This window comes from Emys orbicularis, chromosome 1, assembly GCF_028017835.1.
Source record: "Emys orbicularis isolate rEmyOrb1 chromosome 1, rEmyOrb1.hap1, whole genome shotgun sequence".
NCBI classification, from domain to species: domain Eukaryota; kingdom Metazoa; phylum Chordata; order Testudines; family Emydidae; genus Emys; species Emys orbicularis.
In genome coordinates, this window is record NC_088683.1 from 162,132,739 (window position 1) to 162,156,961 (window position 24,223).

The window sequence follows — 24,223 nt, forward strand, 5'->3', positions numbered from 1 at the left end:
CAAAAAAACTTCAAATGGCATCTTTTGATGTGAAATCTTTTTATCCTCTCTGCATCTTGTTTTAGGTAGAAGGTGCCCAACATTGTTCCAGAGCCCCTTCTGCTCTCCATGCCACACAACTACAAAAGGTGTTTGAAGAAAATAAACAAAGCAGCAGGGTCCCTGTTATGTTTCTCCATACACAAAATGCAAACAGATACTTTCAGTGAGAATGAACTTTATTTTAGTTTAAGAACACAATACTACAAAAGAACCGAAGTCAAGTCTGGCTGAGAGAGAGCACAGTGTATGTGCCTTCTCTTGTACAGTCTGCATTGAACAGAATGCAAAATGGCTGCTTAGTCTTTAGAAACTTGAGGTTCCAGTACATGGTAAACCAAGACATACCTGTTACAGTACACAGCTAAAAATGACACCATTTCCAATGTTATCTGAATACTCTGTATAGAATGTGTGTGTATGCACGTGTGTGTGTGAGAGAGAGAGCGGGGGGGGATTTGTGAAATGACTGGTAAAGTGTGGAAAGAAAGAGAAGCTTTTGTGTGTGCATAAGTAGGATATGTGCATGTGAATATATGTAAGTGTATGAGGGTGTGTGTGTGGCAGTCGGGGGTGGAAGAGTGCATATATGAATGTGGGGGATGTATATGTATATTTGTGCTTCTGTGTACTTAAATAGGCTTAAGAAGGGAGGTGTGAGGGTCAGAAGATGTGGGTGTCTGTGTTGGCATGAAGAGTGTGAGTGTGCTTCTGAGTGCAGGATTGTACACTCTGTTTTGGTGTGTGTGCATGTGTGCCCTCACAAGTGTGGTGGTGGTGTTTGTAAGCAGACTATTGTGTAAGATGGGGTTTTTTTCAGCTGCTCTAGCAGGTGTGGCTAGCAAGCAAGGGGAGAGCAGACATGGCTGAAGTGAGAGCACTTTCAAAGGCTTCCACGTTCACACATCAAAGCTATCTGCAGCACATACCTGTGCAGAAGGGCCTCCACCAGCTCCCAGCTACTGCAGGCACCTGGCACTCTCCGATTCTGTCACTATTGGTTTAATTGTTAAGCCTGACCACCCCCACACTCTCTCTCTCTCTCTCTCCAGTCTCCAGAATAGAAAGCCTGATCCTGGGGCTGGCCAACAGGAGGGGCTCCTGTTCCAGATTTATGAGGACAGATTAAAAGTGTGACAACAAATGCACAGTTTAGCTAGGCAGTGTCTACGGGGGCTGTGAGAAGAAACCAGCTACCTGTGAATTTCTGAGGGGGACAATAATCCCCAAGGGGAGAACAGTTGCTTAGGATCAGACAAGGTAATGTAACTAGGGCTTATGGGATGGCAGGACTAAACCTTGTTTCTCTTTGGAATAGCCTCCCCAGGGAAAGTGGGGGGGGGGGTTGCCTTCCTCTGCAGCATGGGGCACGGGTCACTTGCTGGAAGATTCTCTGCACCTTGAAGTCTTTAAACCATGATTTGAGGACTTCAATGGCTCAGAGACAGGTTTGATACAGGAGTGGGTGGGTGAGATTCTGTGGCCTGCATTGTGCAGGAGGTCAGACTAGATGATCATAATGGTCCCTTCTGACCTTAAAGTCTATGATTCTATGAAACCCCATCACTGGGAACATTTAAACCTGAACCAGACAAAAATCTGGGGTGAGATGGGTGAGTTTTGCCATTGACTTTAATGGGATTGTGATTTCACTCCTGGGAGAATACGCTGCAGGGAACCCTCTTGTCCTAATGAGTGTGGACTAGATTCCTGTGAGCAGATGGCATTTCCGCCATCTCCTAACACAGCACGCACATCAGTAAACCACACCACTGGATAGTGTCCACACTTACCCCCTTCCTCTAGGCTTAACGTGGACTGTAACAAACCTAAACATCCTGCCAGTGCTTGCTGCTGAGCTAGGCCGTTTCTAGATTTTCTCCCTGTCACTGACTTTAGTTGCCTCTGCCTCAGAGAGAGACTCTCCAACAACTTTTAGAGGTTGGAGTTAAGCGGATGGGTCCTCTTTGTCAGGCTGCCATGGTCGCTGTGTTCCAGAGACTAGAACCTGACCTCCTGTTACGATGCCGTGTTGTGTTTTTGCTATCTCTCATTCCTGTGATTTGACATCACACTTTACAGAAATGCTCTTTTTAAAAACTTTCTACCCTGGTAGGGGACATGGCTGCAGCAGAAGGGAGGGGTTGGGATTGCAGTTCAGAGTAATTAAGTTTATGGAGCAAAACATTGCCGCTCAGAGATGAAACTGGCATAGAAGGAGAGGGCAGTGATAGAACTGACAACATTTTAGCAACGAGTTCCCAGAAAATGTTCCCCCCCAAGCAGTGTGCTAAACCCCATGCCCCAGGGATGCTTAGGCTACAGGAAGGAAGACTGAGGGGCTGGGTAGAACTATCCATTTGCTGTACTGCAAACCAACTGCTCTTCATCCCCACTTTGCTGGAAAGGATTATGCGTTGTTCCTGAAAGTACTCCTGGGCCTGTTGATGGCTCAGTGTTCCTTCTGTTTATTTGTGTGTGTGTGTGTGAGAGAGAGCAAGATGTTGTGAGGAGCCCAGAAGATTCTTTCTCTGGGAAACCTGGCAAAATATTTTCTCTTCCAGAATATTTTTCAGAGCTCCAAGGATATGTTGTTTCCAGCAGGCAGGTTTAGCAGCACCCAAAGAGGCGGCGACTCCATCAGAGGCTAGGAAATCTTCCCCCAACTGTCCCTTCAGTTTGGTGACAGCATTTTGACAAGCACCTGCTCAGTGCCCCCTCCCACCCCTTGTATGAAAAGTGGGTCCAACCCATTATGCTAACAAGATGAGAGCAGAGCAACTGTGCCCTGGCAAATTATTTTTTAGTCTTTGGTTTATTAAGATCTGCTGTGGTGGCAGATTAACGTCCCCTGCTCAGCATCTAGTAGTCAGGAGCTGCCAATGCTGCGATAAATGGAGTGCGTTCTGACTCTAGGTGGGATTTTCAGGAGCACCTTAGCATTGGCCTAATGCTGCTCCCATTCATGTCAATGGGAGCAGATTTAGGTCAATAGTGAGCACTTGTGAAAATCCCACCCGAAGGGCCTTGCCACCAAGAATGTTGTTCCTAACTTCTTCAACTGCGCACTATTGGGAGTGGTGTCACGGTGACTCCTGCAGTGCAGTAGGGTGGACCGTATTCCCTCTTTGTCTAATAGTGTACACTACCCCTATAAAAGCAGGTCATGCAGCAGAGCACTAACCCTTTCTGCATCTGTGCTAGTAGGTCCTGAAGGTAAAATGCAGACTTACACAAAAGCAGATAGTGGTTTGGGACACAGTGGTGTTAGATTCAAATTCATCAGAAATATGGGAGCGTTTGGATCTGGGTTTTGGGTCCGCCCATCTCTGAATAGAAGAGGAAAGCTTATTCACTTTGGAAGCATTTATTCACCATATGTGGCGTGGCAGCTCCTCTTTGAATACTGAGTTGCCAAGTCTGGGGATGATTTTACCCATTGGGGGATTTTGATGAGTGCAGGAAAAACAAGAACTAAGAGTGGTAGTGCAAGGGACAGAATCCTGAGCAGAGATTTATCAGTCCCCAAAGTCCCTATCCCTGATGCAAAGCAAAGAGAATCTGGCTGGTGCCCTGTGTTCATCCTCCAGTGTGCTTGGCTAATCTGATCTGGCTAACTTGCTTTGGCTAATATGCCACAGAAAACATATGCCTGTGCACTGGCACAGTTCTGCCACTCTAGGGAATATCACTGAAACTGGAACCCCTGAGAGTGGGCTTAGCTGCTACTGCCACTCAGGACTTTGTGAGCCAGGGACTAATGCCCAGTCCACACAGACAGTATTTGAAGCACATCCAGGAACTCAGGGATGGATTTTCAGAGGAGTTGCCCACCCACAGATGGGGTCAGACTATGAAAAGAGCTCAGATCCCATTCAGCCACTTCAATGAAAAGGCCAGATTTTCAAAAGATCTCAGCCCCCATTAGTCCCCATTGACAACAATGAAATCTTCTGGGCACTGAGCTATTCTGAAAATCTGACCCGTATGATTTAAAAGTGAGATTAGAATTGGGTTTTTGGTTAGGGTTTGTTTGCCTGTGCTATGCAGTTTGCAAACACTGCTGTAGCCATGCTCCAGAGCAGTGTTTGTACCCTGTTAAGACAGGAAAATACTCTCCCATCACGGTTTTGCCCAACATTGCTCATAATCCTTCTAGGGAGAGTCCAAGCTTGGGTTCCAGAGTGATAGTCTAGATATGCTAATCCTAACATTTTACACTGCTGTTGCACCTCCATCCAAGGATCTCAATGTGCTTTCCATAGGTTAACCTCACAACCCTCCTTGGAGGGGGGGTATTATTAGCCACAGTTTACAGATGGAGAAACTGAGGAATGGAGAGCTAGGGTTGCACTGATTATTGGTCTCTGTGGCTCAATTTTACTTTCCAAAAGCCCGTATTTCTCAGTGTGGAGGTGTTTCCAGGAAACTTAGTCTTGTCGATGATGGTCTGGGTTGGAAGTTTGCGATTTCTGAGACAGAAAACAATTCCACGACTTTTCATGGTCAGGGGGCTACAGGTAAAATACGTCCCAATTTATGATGGTCATAACTACCATAGAGCCAATTATAATCTGTCTGACCTCCCTTGGTTTTCAAATATCTAGTCATTAAACTAATTCTGTCCTTGCAAGTTGGAGATTTTGCTTCTATGAATGTGTCTGATTCTGGCCACAAGGCTAGGTTTGGGCTGGTATGTGGTGTTCGGCATTTGGCACTCATTTCACGCATCCTTTTGGTTCTCCAGAATCTAAGCTTTCATTTAAAAAAAAAAAAGGCTCTATCTGTTGTGGTTGCTGAGATAGCCTCAAAGTAGCTCCCATCTGTCATTGTTTCATGGATAATTGTGCCATGATCATTCACATGTTACAACCAAAGTGAGGGCTGCTCAAGTCCACACCACCTAATAACATCCTGCTGTGTATTTTTCTCCTCCTAGGCAGAGAATTTGAAGGCGAGGAAGAGTACCTGGAGATCCTAGGGATCACACGGGAGCAATCTGGCAAGTACGAGTGCAAAGCCGCCAATGAGGTTTCCTCGGCAGATGTCAAGCAAGTCCGGGTCACTGTGAACTGTGAGTACATTTGAACCAGATGGGGGTGGGCTTCCATACCATGGTGAGGGCAGGAAGAGGAGAACATCCTGACATCCCCATAACCTGGGCACTATTTCTTTTCAAAGGAAACATGTGGGGCATAGTCTACTGTTGGACATGCATGGCCTGAAATCAGAGAGACTCACCTGAGGGCAGAACTTATGCCTTAGACTTGGTGAATGATGTAGAAAAAGTATCTGTGAGGTTCCCCTTTCCTTCCCCCTAGAAGGGCCAGCACAGTCCATGTTTAGCCACTGACATTCAGGAGAACAGTACCATGAACAGAAACTTCCACAAAGTGACAGGGGTAGATAAGAGTCTAAAGGCCAAATTTAGGAGTGATGTGTAAAGAGGTGTAAATTAGACTCCAGTACATTCACTCAGACCCATTGACACTAATCTGGACTCCCTCCAATCTATTTACGCTCCCTTACTCAGCAGTAGAGTGGGTGTAAGTGGGTGTGACCAACACACCAGGGAGCTGGGAGAATGTGTATGAGAGAGGTCCTTCAATGTTGCATGGGACCACTTTAACTTGCATCTTCTTCCAGATCCTCAGCATGTAAACTATACTAACATAGACTCCCTATAGATCTACAGAGCATAGGTAAGGGCCTCTCCACAGTGACTTTTACCGCCTTTAACTGCTTTGGGGCACGGTTAGCTAACTCACTTACTGTCCATACACCACACAGTTAATAAATAGTTCATAACTGGTGAATCCTAGCCATGTGTTGCCCTTTCTAGCAAGTTAGTCTGACACCTGATTCAGCCCCAGTGCATGGTTAGGCATGTGGTTACTTAAATTAAATGTATGCCCCAGATAAAAAGAAATAGTAAAAGGACCAAAAAAAAAAATGCCACCATGGCTAAACAAAAGAGTAAAAGAGGTGATTAGAGGCAAAAATGCATCCTTTAAAAATTGGAAGTCAGATCCTACTGAGAATAATCGAGAGGACCATCTGGCAAGTCATGTGTAAAAAGTGTAATTAGTTAGGCCAAAAAAGAATTTGAAAAGCAACTAGTAAAAGACACAAAAAACTAACTGATTGAGGTATCAGTAGCAGAGCTTTTGGAACAAACTGATAAACTAAATAGAATCAGACATCAGGACCAGATGGTATTCACCCAAGAGTTCTGAAGGAACTCAAATTTGAAATTGCAGAACTGCTGACTGTGGTATGTAACCTATCACTCAAATCAGCCTCTGTACCAGAGGACTGGAGGGTAGCTAATGTAACACCCATTTAAAAAAAAAAGACTTCAGAGGCGATCCTGGCAATCACAGGCTGGTAAGCCTAACTTTAGTAGCAAGCAAATTGATTGGAACTATACTAAAGAAAAGAATTATCAGACACATAGATGAACACAATTTGTTGATGAAGAGTCAACACGACTTTTGTAAAGGGAAATCATGCCTCACTTATCTCTTAGAATTCTTTCAGGGGATCAACAAACATGTGGACAAGGGTGATCCAGTTGATACAGTGTACTTAAACTTTCAGAAAGCCTGTGACAAGGTCCATCATCAAAGTCTTGTAAGCAAAATAGGCAGTCATGGGATAAGAGGAAAGCTCCTTTCATGGATGAGAAACTGGTAAAAGACAGGAAACAAAGGATAGGAATAAATGGTCAGTTTTCAAAATGTAGAGCAGTAAATAGCAAAGTCCCCCAAGGATATGTATTGGGACTAGTGCTGTTCAACATATTCATAAATGATTTGGAAAAGGGGGTAAACACTGAAGTGGCAAAGTTTGCAGATGACACAAAATTACTTAAGATGGCTAAATTCAAAACGGACTGCAAAGAGTTACAAAGAAATCTCACAAAACTGGGTGACTGGGCAACAAAATAGCAGATGAAATTCAGTATTGATAAGTGTAAAGTAATGTACCATGAAAAACATAATCCCAACTATTCATACAAAATCATGGGGCCTAAATTAGCTGTTACTACTCAAGAAAGAGATCTTGGAGTCATTGTGGATAGTTCTCTGAAAACATATGTTCAATGTGCAGTGATTAATAAGACTGGGACTTTTCAGCTTGGAAAAGAGATGACTAAAGGGGGATAGGATAGAGGTCTAGAAAATCATGACTGGTGTGGAGAAAGTACAGAAGGAAGTGTTACTTACACCTTCTCAGAACACACGAACTAGGGGTCACCAAATGAAATTAATAGGCAGCAGATTTAAAACAAACAAAAGGAAGTATTTCTTCACACAACACACAGTCAACCTGTGGAACTTTTTGCCAGAGGATGTTGTGAAGACCAAGACTATAACAGAGTTCAAAAAAGAACTAGATAAATTCACGGAGGATAGGTCCTTCAATGGCTATTAGCCAGGATGGGCAGGGATGGTATCCCTAGCCAATGTTTGCCAGGAGCTGGGAGTGGGTGACAGGGGATGGATCACTTGATGATTATCTGTTCTGTTCATTCCCTCTGGGGCACCTGGCATTGACCACTGTCAGAAGACAGGATACTGGGCTAGATGGACTTTTGGTCTGACCCAGTATCGCCGTTCTTATGTTCTTATGTGGCAGTCAAAAAAAAGCTAACAATGTTAGGAACCATTAGGAAAGGGATAGATAATTATCTTATTATAATAAGAAAATACCATAATGTCATTATATAAATGAAGTATTTCAACTGTTATGTCAAGTCAAAACAAATCATAATGTAATGCATGACATCTCTTAATATCATCATTAATAATCATTATTATTATGTTCTCATTTGAAATTTTAAAAAATCAACATTTCAGAATTCCCACAGAATGGGAATTCTGGGCTCTAACCAGCTCTAAAACCAATAAAAGGACAGGCAACATATGCCCAGGAACCATCTCATTCCTCTCTGGACTTCACTTCCCAAACATCAGCACAAGGTGTGCTAGGAAAATGGGAAATATCCAGGCTCAGAATCGCCTGCATCCTTATAATGCAGGTCAAAGATGTGATGGAACACACAGTATGCATCCACAACTACAGATCAGTGTCACTTTGCTTCATCACCATCTCCCCTTCTATCTTTGGCCTGGCTACACTACAAACTTCGTTTGATGCAACTTACCTTGGCATACAGCTGCCAAAGTTTGAATATTGCTCATGCAGGTGTATATTTGGCTCCTTGTGTCGGCACTGTGCATAGTCACCAGGAGTGCTTGTGTTGATGCTCTGTGTGGTGCACAACAGATAGGTATCCCAATGTGAAACCTGCATCATCCAGCATACTGTCTTTTGGGAAAATTTGGCAATGCATGCTGGGGCAGAAACAAATCACCCCGGGGACACTGGGAGCAAGGGGTCTAGATCCTATCGTGCAACTTTCTCCATCCCCTACTGCCATCCATCTCCAATAATTTTCACTCCTTTTTTAAAATTCCACAAACCTGCACAGCCCTCCTCACTGTCCATGTTTTCTGACAGAAGCATGAAGCCCGCATATCTCTGCCCTGTTGTCATGAATGTTGCTGACATGGAATGAAAATCCTCCAATATTTGCAGAGCCTCAGGAGGAATCACAGAGCAGGGGACATAACAATTTCATGGAGGACAGATTGCTGTGGGACATAGCGAAAAATAATTCAAGGTGGTTGGTGGCGTTCATGGGACAGCTGCATATGATGGAGTGCCACTCTGGGTTCAATAAACAAACACTGACTGGTGAGATTGCATCACAATGCAGGTTTGGGATGACACGCAGTGGCTGCAGAACTTTTGGATGCAAAAGCCACATTCCTGGAGCTTGCCCCAGCCCTCGAGCACATGGGCACCAGAATGACAGCTGCACCGATAGTAGAGAAGTAGGTGGCGATGGCTCTGTGGAAGTTTGCAATGCCAGATTGCTACCAGTCAGTGGGAAATAATTTTGCAGTTGGAAAATCCACAGTGGCAGCTATTGTCATGCAAGCATGCAGAGCCATTAATCGTCCCCTGCTATGCAGGACTGCGCCCCTCAGCAATGTGCAGGATACAGTGGATGAATTTGCAGCAATGGGGTTCCCAAACTGTGGTAGGATGATAGATGGCATGCATGTCCCTATTTTGGCACCAGACCATTTTGCCACAGAATACATCAAGAGAAAGGGCTACTTTTCTAAAGTTATACAAACCTTAGTGGATCACCAGGTATCCTTCTATGTTGGCTGGTCAGGGAAGGTGCATGATGCTCACATCTTCAAGAACAGAAGGCTGTTCAGAAAGCTACACGCAGGCACTTTCTTTCCCAACTGGCGCATTACCACTGGCAAGTTGAAATGCCAATAATGATCCTTTGGAACCCAGCCTACTCCTTCCTCCACTGGCTCCTGATGCCATAGGCCAGCCACCTTGATAGTACCAAGGAAAGATTCAACTACCAGCTCGGCAGGAGCAGATTGACAGTTGACTGTGCTTTTGGTAGATTGAACAGATTCTGGCATTGTTTACTTGCAAAATTGGATCAGTGAGAAAAATATCCCAATGGTTATAGCTGCCTGCTGCGTCCTGCATAATATCTATGAGGCAAAGGGGGAAAAGTTGCCGACAGAGTGGAGGTGGAGCGGCTGTCTGCAGACTTTGAACAGCCAGACACAAAGGCTATCAGAAGAGCTCAATGTGGAGCTATGCAGCTGAGGGAGGCTTTGAAAGAGCACTTTAACAGTCAGCCAGAGTAATGTGATGTGGTAGACTGGGCTTCACTTGGCCCTGAAGTTTTGGGGGCAATTAGGAATTGTGTGGTGCTTGGTGTACATCTATGAATATAAAACTGGTAATGCACCTATTAATTTTGCAGCGCTTGCTATACATTCATGATTATTACACTGTGTTTGTTACTGATCCTACAAGTTCTGTCATCCTGTACAATAAGTAGTAGTGGGCGCATCAATAGCGCTATGCCTTCTGTAGCATGTGTTTGTAAAGTATTACAGATGAATTATTTACCAAAAAATAGATTTTGATTGTATACTGAAGGAACAGAAATGGACACCGTGTAGAGTCAAGCACAGGAGTTTATTACGCACAGCGCTGGCGGAGTGTCACTTTGCTTATTAGGCTCAGAGACACTACCCAACAATTAATTACAATAGATTATATAGGGTGCCATGTGTGGAGAGAAGCGACGGGGAGGGAGTTCCCAAGCCCCTGGATAGGTTCTAGCAGCAAGACAAGATAAGCACAATAAATCAATGGTGTAAAAGATTACATAATGGCTCCACCCATGGCTCAAATTAACATATTGTTAACACACAGGTAATTACCCTTACACTATTTCTATTAAAATATATAGGTTAAATCCTAATTTTGGGGTCCAGGGGAATGAGGTAGCAGCTCTCCCGGTCGACCAAAATGGAAAATTCCTGGAGATTTAAAGCAAAAAAGCAGTAATTAGTATTTAACAATAACAGTTGTTTATAGTTTTACCCTTGCATTTTTGTGACCTGGAATTGGCATACATCTATGAGGGGAGGGTGTCATTACTCACGTCAATCATGTTAGGCCTCTCCCTGAACTCTGTTCTGGCATCTGTACCAGGGAGTTAACTTTGAGGCCCTTCTCAGCGCTTCATGTGTCTATAACTCGCGATAAGGACTCACCATCTGGAGTCATGCTGACTCCACTCATCGACTTGAAACACACAAGGTTGTCTGTCTACCCCAGCTTTCTCTTAGCCATGTATTGTTCTTTGTTAGCTAGCCCTCATGCCTCAGGTGGACTCTGGGCCTATATGAAAAGTTCTTAACAGAAACTGTAGTTAAGATTTTACATCCACATTAATTATGGCCCTTCACATACCAGAACCAGTGCAAAAAAGCAATGTGCGGTTAAAAAGACATTCAATAAAAACTTCTGAAATAAATTAACAGAACAGACCGTAACAAGGGGAAAGAACGTTCATATCCTTTTCAGTCCACTTCTGCCAAACATACATCAGCCATGGTTCTCACAGATCAATCTATATGAAGCTGTGGTTGTGCTAACTGCCCCCAGCGTGAAGTGTTAGGGGTAGGGATGTGGCTCCTGATGCCACGTGGAATGTTGGGGTGAGGGGTGTAATGAGGTGCTAAAATGGAGTTCTTCACTGACTGCAAAGGGAGACGAGCCCATGATTGTTGAACCTCTAGGTCAAGAGGAGAGTGCAGCATCTGTGTTTGCTGCTGGAGAAGCCCCATTATGTCCTGGTGCATCTCCCTCTCCAATTCCTGGGTCTTTCTCCTGTCCACTCTTTCCCTCTCCATACTGTCTGCAATATTCATCCTCCAGGCCCTCTGTCTGATGCAGCACTGGCTTGAAGGATCTCCCTGAAGTTGTCATCCCAAGTCCTCTTTTCTCTCCTCCTTATCTTGATCCAGCATTCCGGGGGCATGGAGGGGGGACCGCTCAAGGCTGCATTGGCAACAGCTTCACATAAAATACACAGAGGTGCCATTGTCAGTGTAGTCACAATGGAAAATGAAATTTCAGTTTCAGAACTCCCGTCCCTTGCTACCCTAAAGTTTTAAACGAGAAATGTTTGTTGACACTTCAGTCTTGAAGCACCTGTGCACAGCACTACTCTGCAGGCCTAGCCATGGTGAGTATGGCCCATGGCAGGGTGGAATGAGGAGGGAATAGTTTGGTTGCCTGAAACAATACAATTTTGACCCCTATTTCCATGAGTCTGAGTGCAGGGTAGTGCCACGGAGCACTCATCCTATTTTCCACAGACAGTGGTGATTTTAGCTGGTATCTCATTCTTGTGGGTAACAAAGGCACAGAGAGCACACACAGCTGCTGCTGGCATCCTGATGCCACCTGAACCCATATGCCACTAGCCTGTTTACTGCACTGCTGCCTGCCGAAGTCATCGCGGACTGGCATGGGAATGTATCCTACCATGGAGGAAGAAATAAGGCTGCCATCCCCAGAAACCTTCGGGAGAGGATGGTGGAGTACCGCCATGGAAGTTTCATTAAGACCTCTCAGGAGGATTCAAGGGACATCCGTATGTATATAAATAAACTGCTTCACTTAGCCCTCTGTCTAAGCCTATAGGGGAATGAAAAGCAGATTATGGTGCTACCTATTTTAGTTGTACCGCTACCTCTTCTAGTATAAGTAAATTAAAGAAGAGTCACTACCTGTGTCCTGCTATGTTGGGATCAGGCACCATCGGTACATTTAAACATTGTAATGGAAAACACATTCACACACTTACCCACAGTTCCTTCCCTTGCATCGAGCTCACCTGTACTCAGCTGCCAGGACAGAGTAGACTGCGGCAGAGTCTCAGACAGATCCCAACTCACAGCATAGCTGGCCTCTCCCCCGTCACACATGCCCCATTCTCTTCCTGTTCACAGCAGAGGTCTGTCTCTCAGATTCTACCAAGTTATACAGAGTGCTCTGTGGGGTGCTGGTGGGGTGTCTGCCAAGTATGGCATTCAGCTCATTGTAAAGCAGGAAGTCTATGGCTCAGCACCAGATAATCTGTTGGCCTCTCTGGCCTTCTGGTATGCCTGGTGCAGTTCCTTTGCTTTTACGTGGCACTACTGCTGGTCCCTGTTGTACCCCTTCTCCTGCATCCCCTGTGCACTCTGCTCATAGATGTCCATGTTTCTACAACTGCTCTGTAGATGTGCCTGGACAGCCTTTTCTCCTCACAGCCCCAAGAATCCAATACCTTCTGTCTACTTTAGGTAGGAGTGCATTTGGAGCATATAGCTGGCATAGATTCCTAAGGCCAGAAGGGATCATTGTGATCATCTAGTCTGATCTCCTGCATAACACAGACCGTAGAACTTCCCCAGAATAATTCACAGAGCCATGATTTAAAAATTGGCAGTGATGGAGAATCCACCACGACCCTTGGTAAATTGTTCCAATGGCTAATTACTCTCACCATTAAATGTACACTTTACTTCCAGTCTGAATTCAATCCAGTCTAGCTTCTACTTTCAGCCATTGGATCATGTTATACCCGTCTCTGCTAGATTGAAGGCCCCATTATTAAATATTTGTTCTCCATGTAGGTACTGTAATCAAGACACGCCTTAACAATCTCTTTGTTAAGCTAAATAGATTGAACTCCTTGCATCTATCACTATATGGGATGTTTTCTAATCCTTTAGTCATTCTCATGCCTCTTCTCTGAACCCTCTCCAATTTATCAACATCCTTCTTGAACTGTGGTCAGCAGAACTGGACATGGTATTCCAGCAGCAGTCACACCAGTGCCAAATGCAGAGGTAAAATAACCTCTATTCCTACTCAAGACTCCCCTGTTTATGCATCCAAGGATTGCATATGCTTTTTTGGTCACAGCATCATACTGGGAGCTCCTGTTCAGCTGATTATCGACCACTACCCCTAAATCTTTTTCAGACTTATGGCCGCCCAAGACGGAGTCCCCCATCCTATAAGTGTGACCTACATTCTTTGTTCCTAGATATATACATTTACATTTAAAGCACATCTTGCGTGCATACATTTGCATGCATACATTTTACCAAGCAATCCAGATCACTCTGAATCAGTAACCTGTTCTCTTTGTTATTTAGCATTCCCCGAATTTTTGTGTCAACTGCAAACTTTATTGGTGATGATTTTCTTTCTTTCCAGGTCTTTGATAAAAATGTTAAATAGTGTAGGGCCAAGAATTGATCCCTGCGGGACCCCACTCAAAACAGACCCATTCCCTATTTACTGTTACATTTTGAGACCTATCAGTTAGCCAGTTTTTAATCTATTTAATGTGTGCCATGTTAATGTTATATTCTAATTTTGTAATCAAAATGTTGTGTGATAGAAAGTGAAATGCGTTACTGAAGTCTGTGTATATTATGTCAACACTGTTACCTTTATCAACCAAATTTGTAATCTCAACCAAAAAAAATCAAGTTAGTTTAACAGGATTTATTTTACATAAATCCATGTTGATTTGCATTAACTACATTACCCTCCTTTAAGTTCTTTATTAATCGAGTCCCATATCAATCGCTCCATTATCTTGCCTGGAATCAATGTGAGGCTGACAAGCCTATAATTACTCAGGTCATCCAGTTTACCTTTTAAAAAACTGCATAACATTAGCTTTCATACAGTCTTCTGGAACTTCTCCAGCGCTCCAAGACGTGTTGAAAATCAAGGTGGTCGGTTGGGTGGTTGCACACAACAAGAGAGAGCTATTAGGTGTGCTCACTAAGCTGGGCAATCAGGAAAGGGCATTTCAAAAATACGCAGGGTTTTTAGAGGGAGGGGTGGCTCCCAGTCTCTGTGACCCATGGAGTTCACAATTGAGACCAGAGCAGTCAGTGTCGGGCATTGTGGGACAGTTGCTGGAGGACTGGTACAGGCCACATAGGTCATGCAGTGTCTACACTAGCATTGTGTTGACCACAGTAAGTCAACAATGGCTCTGCATCTTATGGGAAGGTGGTGTCACTGCATCGCCATAACGAGGCGCCTGCCTTGGCTGGAGACAAATTTGAATGGAGAAACATGCACAGCTAGGTCGATGCAAGGCAGTTTACCTCAGCCTAATTTTGTTGTGTAGACCAGGCCAAACAAAGCATACCCACACATCATTCTGTGGTGGTGGTTGTTGTTATAGTAGTACCTTGGAGCTGCAGTCATGAACCAAGGGCCCGTTGTGATTAGCACTGTATAAACAGAACAAAATGACAGCCCCTGCCCCAAGGAGCTTACAGTTCTGGCATGACTGGGCCAAATAGTTAAATCGCCATGTGTCAACCTCATAATCAGAGTATGGCTTCCTCAGCCGGGCCAGCCAAGGGTCCCTAAGTATCACAGCTGACGCGAAAATAATATTGACATCCCTGCTAAGTGGCGAGAATAGAATCCCTTCCTATACAGGCTCAAATTCCTTAATTATCTGCAAAATGAACTTTCCCAAGCCAGCCTGAATTTATATCCAGGAAGCACCCTTTCTGATTCACCACAGTCTGCATAAACACAGAGTAGTAGGACAGGACTAAATGTGTGGCCTGAACAGGATGGGGCGGGGGAGGCAGGAAGGGAGAGTGTCAGGGGACAAAGTATTGGAAAGGCATCACCATAAGTATATGTGATATTTTATAATCATTTTCTCTGAGTGCCCATATCTGCATGCAAATGCATGTGACATTATGGGTCTTATCTTCTCTTATTGTCCTGGCTTGCCATCCCCACCTCTGGTTTCTAAAATGAAGTGCCCTTTTTTATTAAATAGCATCAATCATAATGAGATTACCACCTAAAGACTCACTCTTCATGTGTGCAGAAAACATTTACACTTCTATTGTGTGAGAGATCAAAGCAGCAGGGGTTGCAGTTTGTTCCCTAGATCAAAGCTGCAGGGCTTCATAACATTATCATAAGCACAAGCAGCCCCAACAACGTCAAGAGAGCTGTCAGTTTTAGAAAGAGGACTTTGATGAGAACCTGCTCTTAAGTGATGGCCAAACCTCCAAAAGCCCCCAGGAGTTATTTGGATAATTATCCAAAAGCATGGATGCTTATCCACAAGTCTTGGGTCTTCAGGTCAGGCCAGAAATCTCCCAAGAAGAGACTTTTCTTGTAAAGATTTCCATTTCATCTGAGGTTGGAAGTGCCATGGGAAGAATCCTCCTCACAGGATGCTGACTTTTCTGTACCCCTACAGAACCTGAAAGTGCAGGGAGCAAGGGCAATTCACACCATAACCAGAAGGAAAAACAGTCTTTGAACCTCAAAAAATTCTTTTGTTTATCTCCCATTTTGGTTGATGTTTCAGGTCAGTTCTTATTTTATGTAGGGATGGGCCTGAATCAAAATCCCTGGATCTAACTGCCTCCAAACTTTGAATCTGGATCTGGCTCAGCTGATCCCACCTGTATAAAGGGGCCAAACCAAAACCCAGGGTGCAAACACCTCAAACTTACGGGAAGGTTAGATATGGATCCTACTTTTGCCACTCAGGCCCATCATGACTTTACCTGAACCAATTGGCAATTTCTAGTCAATATGATTCAGGACAAAATTCTCTTCCCCAATCCACTCTATGGATACACTATTTATTTTGCGCACATGATACCATGCTCAAGCACAACAGTGCTGGACTCCTTAGAAGATAGAAAGACTTGCTATTGATATTAGTGGGAGTTGCATGGGATGAGTGCAATATTTAGTAGCTGCCTCCAATCCTGGGGAGAGAGCTGCAGTGCAGGCTGATGAGAATTTTATCCTTGGGGGTTATATTTCTTGGAAAGTTGCTATTTTTAGGCAAGTGCTATTTGCATTAATAATACCTAATGATCCAAGTCTGAAGTACTGGCAGGGTGGCCTTCTGTCCTGAGTTCCAGGAGAGCAACTGAGATCTGCTGAATTGTCTGTATTTCCATCCCAGAGCTCAATCTGCATCATGCTGGTGGAAGCAAGGCTTTCTTAGCGATAGGACTGGCTGGGAAGCTGTGACAAATCCATGTGCTATGGAGCATATAGCCATAATTTAGTCTATAAATTACACACACACTTGGGGAGCCAGGATTAGAATCCTTGTCCCTCAACTCCAAAAGCACTGCTCTCTTTCATGTAAGCTAAAAGAGGGCTGGTACTAGCAGTAGATACTATAGCCTCTCTGTGGACCCAGCCACCAGAGGATTGCCCTGGCTTGCTCACTCCTGGGTACCCAGGAAGCCAGTACATTACAGAACTCGCTGTAATGGTGCCCTATTATCCCTCTCTTGTGGCTGTTTTCTAAATTCACTGCTTGTCTTTTCTCTTTGCCCATTGACCCCAGGATATGCCAATAGTGGTGGTAGGAGAGTTCTGGTGCTGGCTTTTAGTATCTGAGCCATTACATTAGTTTTTGTGCAACACCTAAGTGCTTTTAAAGGTGGACACGTATTCAATGAAGTACAGTAATCCTTTATTTTGCTCTTCACTAACCCCTTCCATCTGCAGATCTCAAAGCACTTTACAAATATTAACGATGCCCCCTCTGAGGTGGGTCATTATAATTATCTTCATTTTACAGATATGAAAACTGAGGCACAGGGAAGGAACTAGCTGGGAGCAGAACCCAGAACAGAACCCACTCATATGATTCCACTCCCAGTGCATTTAACAAATACAGGGCAATTGTTTGTGAAGTATAATATAAGAATAATATAGGGACCAATTCAGGACACACTTAGGTCCCCGCATCTTTTCTCATGATTATGTCTTAGTGAGGGGCCTGCTCTTTGTTCAGTGATCAGGATTGGTTGGCGAGTTATTCCTTAGTTGGAAACATGGCAAATCAGGATTAGAGCCAAAAGAATGGGCTGTCAACCTGCCTGGAATGTTTTTCTTAAAGAGTCGTAGAGCGTGGCTAATATGAAGAATGCTGAAAGTGAGGGATTCGGCTCTTTGGCAGAGAACAGAAGTACGGAACATTTAGAGCCGCAGCAAGCCTAGCAGTATAGCTTTCAGGGCCATAGAAAGATATTTGTTCATTTCATGACTCATCTCATGCGCTGGGTCCAGTGGAGTGGAAATGGTTTGTCTCACTGCACATGGCAGAGAGATATACTGCTGGAGCAGAAAAATACAAGCAGGGTGTTTTAAAAAAAATCTCCCTTGTGGGGTCCTTTTTCCCACAAGTTAAATTACTTAAGTGAACTCCACAGTCCTTCATAGCAAGTTCCCATTTACAAATACTTATTAATATGTGTTGCATTACCAGACATATTATAATATCCTTAAATCCCTGCATGAACATATCAGGAAAGAGATTGTGCATCTGTTTTGACATAACTGGTATCTGTGGGTCTCCACCCACCAAAAGGCCTCTGTTTGCCCAGCCAACCCCAAAATAAATTCATTGTTTCTCTGCACCTGAAAGATTGGGAAATGAACATGTGTTTCTTTTCTGCAGACCCTCCCACTATCACTGAATCGAAGAGCAATGAAGCTGCCACGGGACGGCAAGCCTTACTCAAGTGTGAGGCATCGGCAGTGCCCACGCCTGATTTTGAGTGGTACAGAGATGACACCAGGTAAACATATTGTCTATCTTCTTCCTTATTCTACCTCCTTCAAATGCTTAGTAGATTCCCCACTAAGCCCCCTAATGCCACACAAAAAATCCTCCACAAGCTATATAAGCTCAAGATCCTCTCTTATCTCATTCATTCATACAAGCTAAGCAGGGCAGGCCTGGGCAGGACTTGAGTAAAACCCTGCTTGTAAACTCTGTGTGCTGAAAGAAGTGCTGTGGGTGATTCAGTAGATGGTGCTCTTGCCTTTGCGTCAATTCTGCACCAGCATGCTGGTGTGGGATTAAAGCACCACAGGTGCCATCTTTCTGATAATCTACTGACCATCTATGTGCATTAAAGATCTCATGACCTTTGCACAAGAGTAGATTGTATTAGTTCTGGTGCTGTGGCCAAATTCCAACCAAGGTCATTAGGACTTGGCTCCCTGAACTCTGAGGGAAGAGGTTGTTTATATGTAACATTCTCTGCACCAGTATGACCGCCTTCTTAGCGCATGTGCAACATGCCTCTGATGGCATGTGACCAGGATTCATCACCGAATTTGGTCCATTGGTTGGATCTAGCTTTCCCGGCCCTGAGCCACTGCAGCTGTCTGTCAGCATGGGAAAGGGAAAATAAATAACAGCCAGGGGAATGACACCCAAATATTCCCTCTGCCTTGGGCTCACCCTTTACACCTGAGCATTTGTTAAAAGGGGAGTTTTACTGTGCTGGGTTTCAACTCAACCACTTAGCACATGCTAAAGTACAGCTTACCTTGTCTACACTGGCATTTTAGAACATGTTCATTAGAACATGCCAGCTAACGTTCTAAAAAAACCCTTTTATCTCAGTCCAATAAACTCCTGCTTGAAATTGGCTTTGATCATTGGCAGCGCCCCTCCCCTTTATCACAGGGAAGCACATAATAAATGCAGTGTTTGCACCCAAGGATGTCAGCTGGGTGTAGCATCTTTTCTTTTCACTCATTCTTTTCCCTGCCTTTCCTTCTCCACTGCTGTCATTCTACCTTCACCATCGTTTTAATCGTCGTCTCTTTTCTTTCTGTCAATTTCCCCCCTCCCTTCCTCCATTACTTTCATTCTTTCTTTCATGCTCTCACTGCCCACTCCTCCAACCCATTTCTTCTTTCCCTTCTCTCTTATCTTGCTGCCTGTCACCACCTGTATCTACCTACCTACCTACCTATCTTCAATGTGTCTTTCTCCCCTGCTCTTGCCATCCCTCCTTCCTTCTGATGGGAACTGAGCTACTTGTTGTTAGTGCACTGCACATCTCTTCTCTTTGCTTCTCAGGATAAACAGTGCCAATGGCCTGGAGATCAAGAGCATGGGGAGCCAGTCCCTCCTGATGGTGGCCAATGTCACTGAAGAACACTATGGCAACTACACCTGTGTGGCTGCCAACAAGCTGGGAGTCACAAATGCCAGCCTATACCTTTACAGTAAGTATTGAAGTGGGGAGGGGGACTCGAGGCGGCTCTCACAAAGGTCAGCCTGTACCTTTACACTACAGTAAGTGTGCTTTAGAAGAGGGGCCCTGAATTCAGGTAATTGGAAAACATTAGCCTGCCAAACTTCAACAGCAATCCAAGGAGCCATTAGGTAATGAACACTTCCATGTTTGTAGTCACGGCCGAACACAAGCACACGTGAGTAAATGGTTATGTTCAAGCCCCCCCTTGATCCTTTGAGTAATTTCTTTGCTGCAATCTGGTAAAACAAGAATATATATTTTTAAGCAGGGAACAGAGTGACAGCCCCTTTAAGAGAGAGATGGAATATTCGGGCCTGAAAGTTCCATGGAGGCTGAAAAATGTCAAACATTGAAAGAGATGGAGAGAAGTAACCAGTGAGCCTGGGGAGGGCAGAGCCAGAGAAAAAAGAAGAAATGGGTCTGAAAATAGAAGGAAGTGATGCAAGATAACCAAGAGTGACTATATGAGAAACAGAGACCAGGATTATTTAAAGAGACATGCTACATTTTGCAAGAACCACGGGTGGGGAAATGAAGGTCTTACACTGATAGTGGGGTGATTAGAATATAGGGAAATATAGAGCAGGTTAAAGGAAATATGAAATCAAGCTCCCAGGTTTTGATCCGGTTGTCTTTGAAGTTGATGAAGGTATTGCCATAGACCTCAACAGCCACAAGCTTGGGTCCCAAAATGAGAGGGGCTCAGACCCAAACCCCACAAGCCCTCGAGGGCTTACAGAATCCAAACTTTACAGCTGGTCCCCACCTGGTCTATAATAGACCAAGCCTGAATCTGAATTCAACACTCCACCCCATCCAAACTTTGGAGTATTTGAAATCTAGTTCTTGATACAAATACTGCACCTCGGGTAATAAATAAATGAGCCCTTCCTTTCTCTGGAAATACAGGATTGTATTAAAGTATATAGAGTTGTGATCTCTCTAGGCAGGGTGGGAGGTAAGATTTATAAGGGAGTCTCACTTTGAGTGATAGGTTTGTTTATGCTTTCTGGAGCCAGACTGATCAAAAGATAAGGGAAATAGTTTTTTAAATGAAAAAAATTGATGCAGCAGGGATGGGAGAACCCGCTGGCATTTTTGCATTCACGAGACCTCTGGATTTTTTATATTTTAATTTGAAGTTTTGCAAAACTAAGGTGCATTCCATGGAACACTTCATGTAAGCCACTGGTTCCAATAGTAATAAGAGATTAGCATGTCTTTGACTAAATGGAAACTTGTGGTACACAAACAAGGTAAGTTTCTACTCCAAAAGTCTTTTTTGCCCTACTCTTGGGGGACTGCCAGGGGATTCAGATAAAAATCTCAGGGCTGTAGCCTGGAACATGAACCGCAAATGCTACACGTTTTGTTCTCAGTACTATTACTACTAAAAATGCCAAAAGTAGAACCCATGATTTGGGGCTAAATTCTAAATTTGACAAAATAAGTTTTCCCCTCTCTCATGGCTGCCCTTCTGCAGATGAACTGTAATGCTTAATTGCAACAAAATCTAAGATCAGAACTCATATAGAAAAATAGAAACACTTTGCATGCCTATCACATCTTGCTTCTGAGGATCTCAAAGCATTTACAGACAGTGAATATTTTAACCTCACAAGCTGCTGGGAGATAGATGAGCAGTATTAGCACCTGAAGGAAAACTGAGGGACAAAGAGGGGAAGGGGCTTACCAAAGGTCACATAATCACAGGCAGAGCTGGGAATAGATCCCAGAAGTCCCAGTTCTCAGAGCCCAATCAGATAGCTGCATTCCCTGAATAAGCTTGTTAGTGATGTCATCTACCATATCAGGGAAAACATGGAAACCATTAAAGATAACCTGCAGAGAGGATATAAATTGAGCTTGTGCCATCTTTTGGTTTTTTGTATGATGTATAAAGAGGGCCTGCATTTTTTAAAACTTCTCGGGGTTTGTTTATTGGTTTGTTTTGCTGGGTTTTTTTACATTAGAAATTCAGGTCCTGTCTAGGCTAGAAAACTCTCTGAGGACTGGAGAAATTGTGACACGAAGACAATACGAGAGCCAAGAGAGTGAAAGTTGAGCAATTGAGAGAGGAAGAGATTTTTTGTTAGACTCCTTGTAACTGTTTGTTTAGTAAAAACCTATATAATAACTTCAGTGACTAATTTAGGAGAAGGAGTCTTGGTGAAAATTATTTGTTAACACTTCTACAAACCCCTTCCCAGCTTTCAGTTAAGGTGGGAGAGATGAGAATCAAAGCATGAGGAGACCAGAATTGCCATTCTTAAGAGGGCTGGGGAAGTAAAAAATAATAATAATTAATAACTAACCATCCATCATAACGAAGCAAAAAACACAAGCCCACTTTAAAAAAAAAATCCTTTACAGATCACATAGCAACCGGAACAGCAGCCACTGAATATTCTCAGCCCCATGCCCAAGCATGAACAAGTATAAGGTTTTCAAGCTACAGCTTTTGAGTGATTTTCTTCTCTGGAATCAGATTGATTGAAATAGCAGAGAAAGATTTTATATATTTTTAATAGAGAACAAACTCACTCTAGGACAACATCCCTTTTGAGAGGCAGATGGAATGTTGGTGCCTGAAGGTTCTGTAGTGGTTGAAAAATGACAGCTGGTGAGACAGAAATAGCGCAATAGGGTAGTGGTAAGATACATGTAACTTTGCCTATGGCTGAGGGGTAAAAGGGACCCACAAAATTATTTGACAATACAGTCTAGTGAGAGGGAAAAGAGGGGGACGTTCCAGGAAATACCAGGTACGATAAAAAAAGTCAGAGAGCGCGGAGTTCCTTAGATTTAGGTACTGTAATGAGAGATGCTACATTAAAAAAGAGAGAGATGAATAGATAGAAAGTGACCTGGTACAAGGGACCTGGAAGCATCATTGTCTGCTATAGACAGAGAGATTGATGCCCCGTACTCCTGGAGTCTTTCAGAGACAGAAGGTTTTATCCCAAGAAATGAAACAAGAGCCAAGAGGGAGCAAAAGGAGACTGAGTTTACAGCAAAGAATGTGATGAACTCCAAGAAAAGGACAAAACACATCCTGTCCCTGTGTGTCTGGGATAGAAGGATTTCTGTGAAAATGATCAGAGAGTGGTATCATCACAGAATCTGGTGATGGAGAATCAGTGTCAAAAGTGTTAGGAACATTTTTCCTATATATACTGTGAAGGAAAGATTTTGTTTTCCTTTCATTCTCCTGAATTAACAGAGTGCTTTGGGGAAGTGTCTGAGCAATACCATAATTATAGCTAAGTCCATGCTACACGCACGCACATGCATACATACACAAGATGTGTATCCACACCTGAACGCATATAAAGGTACGTATGCACACATACACACACAAGTATACCCACCCAATGTAAACAAGCACACGCATACACACAGGTAAGCACACGTACGTATGCGTGCACATCATTCTTTCAAAGACATTCCAAGGCATTATGGAAACAAAATGGAAGTTGTCCCCTCACACCCTGGACTAGACCCTCATCTGGTGCAAATCATAATCTGCACCTTCTTAGGGTCTAGCCCACTGATGGGGATAAAGCAGGAATCCACAGGCACTGGCAGCACCTTGCTCTCCTGCTGGTTGTATGGTCTGATTTACAGTGGGACAGTCACCACAGTGGTCCTGTCCCCTCTCCTGTTTGCACCCTTGAATGAGTAGATCTGGAGAAGGAGAGGTCGCTGGCAAGGCATGTTTCAATTAGAAGCAGCAGAAGGCAGGTCCCCACCATGGAATCCCCAAGAGATTTCAGGTATAGGTTATCATGTTAATCAGACACACAGATTTCCAACTATGAGCACGTTTCTTAGAAGAATCAGAGCATGTTTCCAAAATGCCATTATCTATCAGTGCCCCAGTTTTATGCATGAACATACATAGGTTCAAACACACACACACACATTCACGTGTGCATATCTTACCTCACCTGCTAGCCCATACCTTATTTCATGCACACATTAGTTTCAGATAACCAGTGGTGCTCTTCCAGCAGATGGAATTTGGGATGTATCCTTGTAACTAAATAGAGCAGTTCATACCATGCACTTCACCCAACAACCTCCCTGCAATAACAGAGAGAATAATGCGCTGAGGTAGAGTTCTTATGGTGATAATGGGGTGGGGTGGGGCTGAGAAGCAGCTATTACACCTTTGGTGGAGTAGAAAGGCTGTTGCTCAGCAGGCAAGGGGAATGGAGGTCTAGTCATTTAATAGAAAGTAGTGTGATAATGAGGCTATTGCACTCTAACTGCTTGCAATGTGCAACCTCTTGCCATCTACAGGACAGGAAGGAAACGGGTCTGAGTTATTATTTAACTAACTAAATAACACGGAAATCATGTCAGCACAATAGCCTGTTTTCACAGAACAAGAATCCCCTGTTGCTACATAAACAGAGACCCAGCCTAGCTGTGTATTTTCCAAACAAGAGACAATCTCCCCAATTCCTGCTGTGGATTCAGACACTGTTAATGCAGGAGATCTGTCATTTTCACCGGGATGTAATTGACCTGCTACATCCTGATTGGCTTGGAGAACCTTCAGCTATTCAGAGACCAGTTGATAGGAGCACAGGGTGTTTTAGAAAGAGCACCCATCTCTGAAT

General features: G+C 43.8%; 1 protein-coding gene across 1 annotated transcript in view; it reads left to right on the top strand.

Annotated features, from left to right (window-relative positions):
- The window catches only part of LSAMP (limbic system associated membrane protein), a 419,661-nt gene that overhangs the window by 369,689 nt on the left and 25,749 nt on the right, over positions 1-24,223 (top strand). Inside the window, exons 4-6 of the mRNA XM_065406744.1 lie at positions 4,979-5,113; positions 17,996-18,116; positions 19,415-19,563. Coding sequence (XP_065262816.1) covers positions 4,979-5,113; positions 17,996-18,116; positions 19,415-19,563 — 405 coding nt within the window. The remainder of the gene's footprint in view (positions 1-4,978; positions 5,114-17,995; positions 18,117-19,414; positions 19,564-24,223) is intronic.